Source organism: Brachyhypopomus gauderio, chromosome 13 (assembly GCF_052324685.1).
Source record: "Brachyhypopomus gauderio isolate BG-103 chromosome 13, BGAUD_0.2, whole genome shotgun sequence".
NCBI lineage: Eukaryota > Metazoa > Chordata > Actinopteri > Gymnotiformes > Hypopomidae > Brachyhypopomus > Brachyhypopomus gauderio.
In genome coordinates this window covers 662,383-673,296 of record NC_135223.1, presented here as the reverse complement: position 1 = coordinate 673,296, position 10,914 = coordinate 662,383, and the positions used below count along the sequence as shown (strand labels likewise).

Sequence of the window (10,914 nt, the reverse complement as noted above, 5' to 3'; positions counted from 1 at the left end):
GTCATCATGTGTTGGTCCTTCACCGTTTGTAGTGGGCCGAACGGGTTCCCTGATATCTGTCAGTTTCATCTGGTAGCTGCTCAAAACGGACCAGCAACAACATGTCTGTTCCCTGGAGTTCTCTATCTTTGGTCCCGGTGCTGCTGTGTTTGCAAAGCGAGAGTTTCCTTAAACTGCTAATGGGGCCTTTAAAATCAGGAATGTCTTACTGAACACATCGACTACTCTATTTAAAAAGACGAAAAAACAAGCTTTTGATTTGGTCGATATTTGATAAGTTTAATTTGGTAACTTAATGTCTGCAATATTTCATTTGTTACATTGTGAGTTTATTCAGGTTGTCAAGACCTTATGATAATCAGCGCCTTGAGTACTGAAGATGAATACTGAAAATGTTGCAGTTTGTCTAGGTTCAAATACATGGGCATGAGGAACGTGAGGAATGAACTATGAACTGTGCATGTTTATTCCAAGACATAAACTCAAAACGACAGAGTTCGTTTGATGAACGTTTTTTCCCCTTATTACCACCTTGATGACCAAACCAACGAACACCTGCTTCGCCTGCACCCGACACAAACTCTCTTCTAACAAACCCATCGATGCATGATGGATTTTCACCCCATGAACGTATTTAGTCACATATATTCTCCTGCACTCGTAATGGCCAATTCTCGTCATACATACACAAGAAGAAAGACTAAAATAAAACTTCTTTAATATTGCAGTCAGACAGGCGATCTCATATAGGGGAAGCGTGGACAAACGGGAGACGCTACATTCAATACATGCTTTAACACACCTGAGCAGCTCAAACGCGCTTATTTTGACGCAGATTAAAGTTTCATTGATTTCCTTACGTCTCTGAAATCAGCACTTTGATTATGTAATAACTTGCCAAACCGACGTTATTATTCTCATTATCAACGTCACAGCCCATAACCAGGCTGATTGGGTGTGTGCTGGAGGCGCGCGGGTAATTGGAGGTGTAACACACCGCTCGTCCCGGGCTGCGTCCGTAAGCGAGTCGCTTTATTAGATTGGCCCGCATCGATTCTCGTTGCCAGACCGTTGACTAATTTCCAGACGGGGAGAGGGGGTCGATATGGCCAGATTCAATCTAGCTTGGAAGAGAAAAAAAAAGTAATTTATTGTAATCATATATAAAAACGTGATTACACCGCACCCGTGAGGTCGTAAAGGGACACTGCATGGTTTAAACTAGGACGAACTCGTCGGTTCAACAGATTACTGTATTCTCCGTAGTAAACTATCTTCGGTGTTTGAACAGAAGGTGCAACATTAGCGCTATTTTTATAGTTTTGCATACAAGAAGTCTGTGTTCATTCTGTTATGTCTACATACTTTTATGTGTTCAGTTATGTCAATTCTGTTGTGTTGTGTCCATTCTATTGTGTTCAGTCATGTGTACATTGTGTTCATTGTGTGTTCATTCTGTTAGGCAATATATTTTTTGCCATTGTAGATTCTTTTTAAATAAATGAGTACTGGCACATGCAGGATTTAAAATAGTACTTTAGTACATGATTTAAACAACTAGAGTTTAACTACATCATTTATTTGAATGTAATTCTGTTGTCAATCTGGTTTTTAATTCATGTCCATCAAAACAACTCAAATAAATCAACATGGACGTATGGACGTCTACTAGGGTATTATTATAACCCTCATTATTCAGTCTGTTGGTCAAGTGTCTGGTTCACACATATACACACAGGATTCTGCACACTCATTCAAATGATTCAGAAACAAGATGTTTTTATACAAATCGCATCTAGTGAGGATGACAGAATGACTCAAATGACACACACACAAACACACACACATTCTCTCTCTCCATTATTCCCCCACTCTTTGCCCTTCCTCTGTCTTCTACCTCTCCCCGCCTGAGCGGGGGGGGTCGTGAAGGTCACGACCCGTGCCGTCACGTCCTGGAGCTGCGCTCCTCTTCCTCCTTCTCCAGCTGGTAGGCGGGCCTGTAGCGGGTCACGCCCCTGTCGTCCACCACCTGGAGGGACGGATTCCTGAAGGTGTTGTCCATGCTGCCCAGCGAGGTGTACCTTCGGCAGAGACAAAAGGTAAGGGCCACTTACCGGACGGAGTGGCGGGCAGAGATGTGGCTCTAAGAGCCAAGCGGGGAGACGGTAGGGTGGGGGTGCGGGTGGGGTTGGCGTGGCAGAGCGGAGGGGAACGGGTGGTGGCACGGAGCAGGAGGTGCGAGGAGACTCACCCTTTGTCATACAGAATGCAGTAAGGCACATACAGGGTCCTCAAGAAGGACCAGATGTCATGGTACGTCCAGTCCTGCAGAGACAAACACAGCGGACTTTTCTAAACAAAGAGCTGGTGAGCCGCGTGTGTTTGACCAGCCTCAGTCACGACGGTCAGCCTGGCGGAGGTCAAACGGACAGAGATGCCAAAGGACCAATCAGCCACGTCTCAACGCCAGTCAGTGGGAGAGAGAAAAGAGAATGGTGTTCTGCGAGAACAGGCGTGGGAGCAGGAAGCAGATGTTATCGACGTACGGCTCCCACGTCTGCTTCAAATGACAACACAGCTGACCGTGATGCCAACCTCCAGCACTCCGGCTACGCTCCTGCACCCTTCTCCCATTTCTGTACCCTCCATTTCAAATCTCACCACGGCCTGAAACATCCCTCGGAGGAAACCGAAATAAAACCTCCCGAGATTTGTTTTTTGATTTTTTCCAAAGCAGGCTATCAGATGCTGCCATTAATACCATAAAGTTTTAAAGTAAGAGTCATTTGTAGTTCTGACACACAATATTGTCTGCAGTTTCACATCCATAAGTGGCATTGATTGAGATGACTGAGCGGCAGCGCGGGGACTCTGGGGGCCCGATCATCATTAATCACCATTTTCACACTGCCAGTTTATATCTGCCAGCCCCGCGGAGTGATAAGAGACTGAAGATTCTCAGTACTCAACAGTTCATTACGGAAAGTTTACCTGCTTGTCTGGTCTGTTTCTGTGCTTGTATGTACATACGTGTTTGTGCGCATGCGTGTTTTGGACTGTGTGTGTGTGTGTGTGTATTTGTGCCACATTCACTTGGCTGTCCACAGTGTGCAAACAGTTACAGCACAGGTCCCCAACACACGTGATCCGAGCTCCTCCTGTTCTGATCACTAAATGCAATTCATACCAAACTTACGTTTATGATCCAAGTCTGAATAAATGAAACCTTCCATGTCCCACACTGCATTCAGGAGTCACAGTGGTTCGTAAAACTCAACACACCTATAACTCTTGCACGCAACGTCGCCTAATATGGATGGCACGTAGAGGCCATCTCAGCCATAAACACAGCCATGCGGCAGCCAGTGACCGCTGTGAAGGTCAGGACCAAGCCAGAATTATCCTAGGTACATCCTAGACCTACCCCAGACAAGGTAGGTCTGGGGTAGATCTGGGGTAGATCTGGGATAGATCTGAGAGGTCTGGGGTAGATCTGAGGTAGGTCTGGGGTAGATCTGGGATAGATCTGGGATAGATCTGAGAGGTCTGGGGTAGGTCTGGGGAAGGTCTGGGGAAGGTCTGGGGAAGGTCTGGGGTAGGTCCGAGATAGATCGGAGAGGTCTGGGGAAGGTCTGGGGTAGGTCCGAGGAAGGTCTGGGGTAGGTCTGGGGTAGATCTGAGTTCTTTTTCCATTGCTGAAGTTAAGTAATGATGAGTAATGATGAGTGCAATCATTAACAAACCAATATCTCTATAGTCATAGTTCAATCAATACAAATATTAATACTTTAGATATTTATTTACATGCAGTCTGACTTAATGTTGAGCATGCACTTTTTCTTCAATATTTATAAGCAACAGTTTACAGCATATCAATACAACTGTGCCTATCAACCCTATCCGGTTTAACATCTTGAATTCTGGACAGATCATTGTCTCTGTTGTATTTGTAGCATCAGCACTCTAAATAATAACTGTGCCTTTAACTGAATTACTTTTTAATATGTGGAGTCCTACCTAAGTGTGTGCTGTTTCTAGATATCTTATCTTAATGATACATGTTTCTATACATGAGTCCTATGGTGCTGCAACAAATTTGTCTATGGGATAAATAAAGATGGATGGATGGATGGATGGATATGAGAAACAGTAAAAATGATGCAGATTCAGTGATTTCATTAGGAGGTTTCCTGGTTTTCCATATGGTTTCCTGTCTTGTGTCTTTGTTTTGGTTTTGCTTCCTGGTTTTGTTCTATGTATTTTGGTCCTCAGGTACCACGCCCCATTGTTTAGGTCTCCACCCATCATCACTGTTTCTACCCATGTCATATTAGTTCTTGTTATCGGTTATTCGTGTGTTTGCTCTGTCTTGTTGCTGGTTATTGTTAATTCCAGCTTTTGTATGTAGCTTCATCTATGATCTTCAGCCTGTCGGTTATATGTTTCTCTCTGATCGCCCTAGAATTGAATGATTCAACTCCGCTCATCTCTTTGTGACTGCTCTGCATTACACGGTGTGTACGTGTTTGTGTGAGCTCACCAGTAAAGGGTTGACCCTCATGTAGTCCGGCCAGCCAGGGTCCGTGGGGCAGAGGGCAGTGAGGGTACGTGAGTAGGGGTCAGTGCGTCTGGTCCCCATGAGGACAGCACGGAGCTCAGGTCTCCTCTCCTGGACCTCGCTCAGAGCCTGCCGAATGTTGCCCTCCACCGAGATCAAGTCCAGATCATACCTGCATGCACACACACACGCACACACAGAGACACAAAGACACACACTCCTGATGTGACACTCGGAATGACTCCTGTTTCTGTCTCTTGGTGACACTGGCAAACCGTTCTACTATATGTACAATGTCGTGTAGTCAACAGGGATCAAAAGAAAGCATCTGGAAAAGTATCAAATGAACAGTCTCTCCATGAAACACACTTGCAATTTTCATGCAGTAAACAAACAGCAAAGAAATCTTTTAATATTAATTTCTTAATCGTGTGTTTGAGAGAGACGTTGTTCATGCATAGTTTGTTCGTGATAGTTTGGTTGGAGGAGGAGGATGGCCGGTAACCTTTTTATTGTGTCCTGTAGGAATCTCTCCACCTCAGGGAATGGTGAGACGATGCGGATGTAAAGAGCTTTCACTCTGTCCTTGCTGTCTGGACGGACCCTGAAAGGGACGGAGAGAGAGACTTCAGCATCGCTGCCGCCGTCATTCCTCAAACTAATGCTGCTTTAAGGTGACACGTGGGGACACGCGTTGACGGAGGACCCCTTCAGACGCCCAATTTCCACGCATTCGGAGTGGGGCTTACGGGATGCAGGTGTGTGCAGTTTAGAAAAGAGACTCGCATTTCCAGTCGTTCTGAGGTAAAACGTCCACAAAGAAGCGTTCTGCGGTGGGCATATTTCAAAGAAAATAAGGCCACGAGGGCCTTTTCTAAGCCAGCGATGACGGTTCGCCCAGGACGACAGCTGCCATCCCGGACGAGCTCCGTATGACACCGTTCCTCGCTGTCATAATCAAAGGCACCTGGAGGGATTCTGTTTGTCGTGGTAACGACCCGTGCAGCCGTCTAAACCCCGGAACCGCAGGCTGACCTGCGCTTGTGCAGCCAAATTGCTCCTTAGTCCTTCAGGTGTCGGGTTTGTCCCACTAAAATAGGACAGTTAGCACATGCAATCTCCCAGCTTACTCAAAAACAGACGTAAATGAGAGTAATATGATATATCTGTCAAGCCCCGGTATCTGGTACCAACTGTAGAGGTTTCAATTTGCAGCACAAAAAGGCCCCAAAGTGTGTGTCATCCTGTTCTGTAATTATGAGTGCATCTGGACTAACGACAGGACCTGCGTTAATATGCGTAAGGATGATCAAACAAGAAAGGAAGCAGGTAAACCTGAGGTTCCCTGACAGGAAGTGGTTGTGTTTTGGTCTGTAATTCCTTATACTAATGTAAACATCTGTTCTTCTCCAATGTGCTAAAACTAGGAATGAGTTGTTAAGCTTCATAGCCTGTTGTTCAGAATAAGTGCCCTCTGTACTTCACTGGGATGACTCAGCAGTCACACCCTAATCTCCCAAAAGAACAACTTCCCGCTGTCTGTCCCGAAAGGAAGATTGGCTCACGCTACACGCTACGTTTTCCTGTTCTTGGCCTCGTGATCTTGAAGCACTGTGTCTTTCAACTGTGAGACAAAAGGAACTTTTCGCTAGGACTATGTTAAAGGAGACGACACAAATGTCACAAAATAGTCTCGATGTCGAACATGAGCCCATCATTATCACAGTATGCTCCAAGATCAATTACAGGGTATCTTTAGTATATGGTCATTCTCATAATCTAACAAAATATGAGAAACTGAAAATAGAGGTAAATAGTAACAGCAGGGGCACAAATACAATGTACCCTCATTAAAAGTAAGAACTTCACATTACAGTACCAGTGTTACACCAGTATTACAGCATAACTACACCATTAAGTGTAATTGTATACGTGTATTTATACTCACTCCGTACTTACTTTGTATGTAGCGATATTCCGCCCATCGTACAAATACAGAGTACGAGAGTTCCGTTACGCCTCGTTAATCAGTACGTTGCACTATAATTAATGGGGCTGTTACACTGTTACACGGAAGAGTTACCGATCAGTCGGCGGAGAAGGCGGCTTCTCTCCCTCACCGTCGGAGGGCGGCGTAGTACAGGTGGAGCAGGGCGGTGCAGTCCTTGCCTCCGTTGAAGCCCACGCAGATGTCGGTTGCTGGGTACCGCTCCAGCGCTGCCTCGATGGTCCGCAGAGCCGAACACACTTTTTGGCCCAGTGGCGACCCTGCGCGACACCGAACATGCCGTTGGTCCCTGGCAGTTACACCAAGCTCCAGACTTCTCAGTAAGTCCAATGATCAGAGTTCCAGTCCACCGGCACACAGGAAGCAACGTGAACCTGTAGCGGAATAGGCCACCGACCCACCTGAGCTCATAGGAACTGACCCACCTGAGCACACCAGTACTGACCCACCTGAGCTCATCGGTACTGATCCACCTGAGCACATCAGAACTGACCCAACTGAGCTCCTTGGAACTGACCCTCCTGAGCTCATCGGAACTGACCCACCTGAGCACATTGGAACTGACCCACCTGAGCACATCAAAACTGACCCACCTAAACTCATCAGAACTGACCCACCTGAGCTCCTTGGAACTGACCCTCCTGAGCTCCTTGGAACTGACCCTCCTGAGCTCATCGGTACTGACCCACCAGAGCTCATCGGTACCAAACTCTGCAGTTAAAAGGCCTTTAGTCAGTGTGAGAGCACATGGGCCTGTCCCAAAAGCACACCACAACTCAATATGTGACCAGAGAAGAAAAGTACAGGGTGACCACCCACACCCACACTACCCCAGATCTGGTTACAGATGTATTAGCAGGACTGAAGCCTGCAGAGATGTTTAATCATCTCAGCCCAGTCCACATATGTACCCTTTACTGCCCCTGCGTCTTACCGCTGCACGAGAGACTGTACACGTCCTCAGGGGCGACGGCCACTGGGTCGGTGACGAGACGCACCACGCTGCCCCGGGGAAGCTCCGCCTCCAGCTCCGCCTGCGCCCCGCCCACCTCCTCCGCGCTCTCGGAGTCCAGCACCAGCCTGACGCGGTGGTAGTTGCTCAGCCAGTCCGGGTAGGAGCCCAGGGCGACGCGCCGGCCCCAGCGGGCCTGCAGCCGGGCGAGCGCGGGCGCGATCTCCGCCTCGTCGGCGTCCACGAACACCTGCCGCGTGTGGAAGGCGGTGCGTCCGGCGAACAGGTGCGCCAGCCCGTCGAAGGCCCGCTCCAGAAGAGAGGGCACCCCGGGGAAGATGTAGACGTTGCGGACGCTGATGAGTGGGTATCGCAGCGGGAGGCTGGTGCGCGGGTCGGTTCCGTAGTGCAGATGGGCGGAGGCGGGCACGGACGCCAGTTTGGCGGCACCACCCTGGGGGTCCACGTGGCCCAGGTGCTTCTCCAGCAAACGCGTCAGCTCCGGGTGGGCGCACAGACCCTCCCCGAACGCCATGGCCACCGCCTCGAAGGTCACGTCATCATGCGTTGGGCCGATGCCGCCCGACGTGATCAGGTGGGTGACGGTTGGCGAGAGACGGGCCACCTCTTCGGCGATGACCTCCCGGACGTCCGGCACCACGGTGACGCGCTGCACGGAGACTCCTAGCTTCCGAAGCCCTCGGCAAAGGTAGGAACTGTTCGTGTCCACGGTGTGACCCTGACACAGAAAACACATCTGTAGCACTATATGGATATATAGAGATTTTTCAGCCATCGTTCATTGACCTCGCCGTGACCCTTTACGTCCTTGACTCTCAAACCTGAACATAGCCGTTTTTGTCATCACTGATCACTAGGGAACTGTGCCATGACGCAGGACCGCCAACAAGACGTACACTGCTCATAATGTGTCATACAACCGATTTGCATTTGCCACCTTCTCACCTTGAGGATCTCATCGCCGATGATGAGAATAGCAGCTGTGACCTCTCCTCGCTCCTCGGTGGAGAAGCAGCTGCCATTTTGGGCCATGCTGGTGATGTGAGCTCCCACACAGCGGATCCTCGCCACTGCTCTGTTCAGCTGCGGCAATGCCTGAAGCATCCAGTCCTGGGAGTGGGGGGGTCTACACGAAGGGGCAGGAAGACATGCCCTGGGGTCACGGTGAAACACACAGTGAAAAGGGCGTGAAGAACGATACGAGGTGATATGAAATCACATCATTAGAATGGTGCCTGGTCAGCACTTTGGATGCACGCTGAAGATGGATCATCTCCAACAGTTCTTACTTGAACTTCACACTGTCAGAGATGCTCAGAAACGTATACTTTAAAATGATGTTTGAAGACATCCATAAACCAAATATATCTGGCTATTAAAATGAATGAGCAGATTTACTGTGGTCCGGATCTCCACGTCTCAAATGAGGTGTTTTCACTTATAATGAACTGAGCACGATTTATTCTGGAATCTCGAAATGAAGTATGTAGTTATATAGTTAATGTATGTGTGTTGCATAACTGTAATTAAACACGCAGCCTGTCAGACCTATACTAGATGACCAAGCTGACAGGCTTGTCCCTCACCTCCTCGGAGAGTGTGTGTGTGTGTGTGTGTTAATCCAGTACATTTACGCGACAAATACACTTGCCCTGTTTAATTAGCGTTGTCGGAATAAACATCAACTTTGTGGTCGTGTCGGTCACACCATCATCAGTGTTAACAGACGGATGGGGCGTCGCACCGCCCCGCTTTAGCTTAGCTTAGCATACACGTTGAATCACCAATGGTTCTCATAGACACTTAAGTCTGGTATTTAGGATGAACAACGTCACTGGGTAATTGTCACTGTCCTCAGATCGTAATACAGAGATTAACAGAACAACAATCAAATCTGGACGCGGCAGTTAAAATAAACGTTCAGCCCCGCGAACAACTCACCTAAATAAACGACTGTGTGTAACAACCTGAATGTCATTTAGCCGTCACTCTCTAACCCAATTGGAACGCAGTGTTGGCCGGACGTAGAATTGATTTGCCTCTGAACAGACCAATAAGCTTAAAGAAGGGCGGGATATAGAAAACATGCCGGAAGTGTCGCTATTGGAGCGCTGCGCCCCGAAGGGACTCGCGCGATTACTCCAAATGACCGGACGCGCGTGCTGCGTCCTGCTCGGTCCTCCCGTTCCCGTCCCGAATAAACGCAGTTCTGTTCGGACACATGGCCGCCTTTCCTATATGTATTTTGATATTATATAGCGAATTGGTTATTTCTTAAAACAAAATTGTACCTCATTAAATAATACCTTCGTAATATATAAGCTCACTACTGTAGGAAGCCAAATACATATTTCTCTTGACTTTTGCTAATTGTATTTTTTTTTGCCTGTGTTCATTTGGGATCCATAAGACTGGCAAACGATTAATTGACAGTTATTTGAAAATTGTTTTACACAGTATTAACATAATCTACATTCAATTGATTGTTACTGTAAGGATTATGAATTAGGTGGTGACCGACAATATTGAACGTCCGAACCGAAATTAGTTTATTCTTTGTCCAGGAATATGAACAGCCGTTTTGATGAGATATTAATAAAATCTGAAATGAACAAGATAGTTTTATTAAAGAACTTAAAGTGATGAATGCTTCTGAAACAGGAAATGGACAATTCTATCTGATACCTGAGGGCTCGGGGTGATATGGACCTAAGCTGTAATGACTGGATGATGTCCAACGTCCCAAAAATCAAGCGATTCCAGCTTTCTTCGCCACAATGTATTAGCACAAGAACCGTAAATGAGCTGAAAACAGAAAATGATCAGATTGGTCTGTCATAGAGGTTGAGCTTTCCAAACTGCAGTAAATAAAAACCTGTTATTCAAAGCTAGCGTTGAGAGCTCTTTTCCAGAGGAGATATTCTACCAGCGGGTGAGAGGTTGCAGTCCTCTTGTGCACTTCAACGCACAGCATTATTCAGCGCGTACTAATTCATGCTGCGCAAAGCGCGAATGAATGAATGAATGCTGATGAATACATGAGGTTAATTAAGCACGGGCTTGTGGCACAGCAGGCACAAGTCGCATGCGCTGAGAAGAGTTTCCTCCCTGCTGAAGCTCGCAGAGGGCACTGCATGCTTCTGGTGTTTCTCAGATCCCATCGGCTTTGCTCTTAAAAGGCTTAATGAATGTTCTGCATCAGGTATTGGGACAATGCAAAATACTTAGAGAAGGACTGTGAGCAGCGGGATGGCACACAATCCTCTTCGTTAGTTCTTAGACGGTTAACTTTAGAAAAGCTTGAAGTTAAACTGACTTGACCCCTAGTGGTACGGTGTTATTATTGCAGCCAGTGAACATTTATTGTGCATGGTC

General features: G+C 47.3%; 1 protein-coding gene across 2 annotated transcripts; it reads right to left on the bottom strand.

Moving 5' to 3' along the window:
- Positions 1–1,520: 1,520 nt before the first annotated feature.
- Positions 1,521–9,516, bottom strand: flad1 (flavin adenine dinucleotide synthetase 1). Of its 2 annotated transcripts, none has more exons than XM_076970790.1 (8): positions 9,481–9,516; positions 8,485–8,692; positions 7,501–8,257; positions 6,679–6,826; positions 5,064–5,162; positions 4,541–4,730; positions 2,252–2,325; positions 1,521–2,081 (listed from the first exon to the last, which is right to left on the bottom strand). In XM_076970790.1, exons 2-8 carry the CDS (start codon positions 8,641–8,643, stop codon positions 1,946–1,948), a joined length of 1,563 nt encoding a protein of 520 aa, XP_076826905.1. In that variant the 5' UTR covers positions 8,644–8,692; positions 9,481–9,516; the 3' UTR covers positions 1,521–1,945. The 2 variants fall into 2 exon arrangements, with proteins under 2 accessions (XP_076826905.1, XP_076826906.1); XM_076970791.1 differs by lacking the exon at positions 9,481–9,516 and adding an exon at positions 9,191–9,474.
- Between the last annotated feature and the right edge of the window lie 1,398 nt (positions 9,517–10,914).

What these genes read in the sequence shown, in the direction of transcription:
- flad1 (XM_076970790.1), bottom strand. Translation starts at nt 8,643, where the DNA reads ATGCTTCAGGCATTGCCGCAGCTGAACAGAGCAGTGGCGAGGATCCGC. An exon ending in TCGGCGATGAGATCCTCAAG is followed by an intron (nt 8,258 to 8,484) that starts GTGAGAAGGTGG and finishes TTTCTGTGTCAG; the next exon opens with GGTCACACCGTGGACACGAA. An exon ending in TGAGGGTCAACCCTTTACTG is followed by an intron (nt 2,326 to 4,540) that starts GTGAGCTCACAC and finishes TTGTCTCTGCAG; the next exon opens with GACTGGACGTACCATGACAT.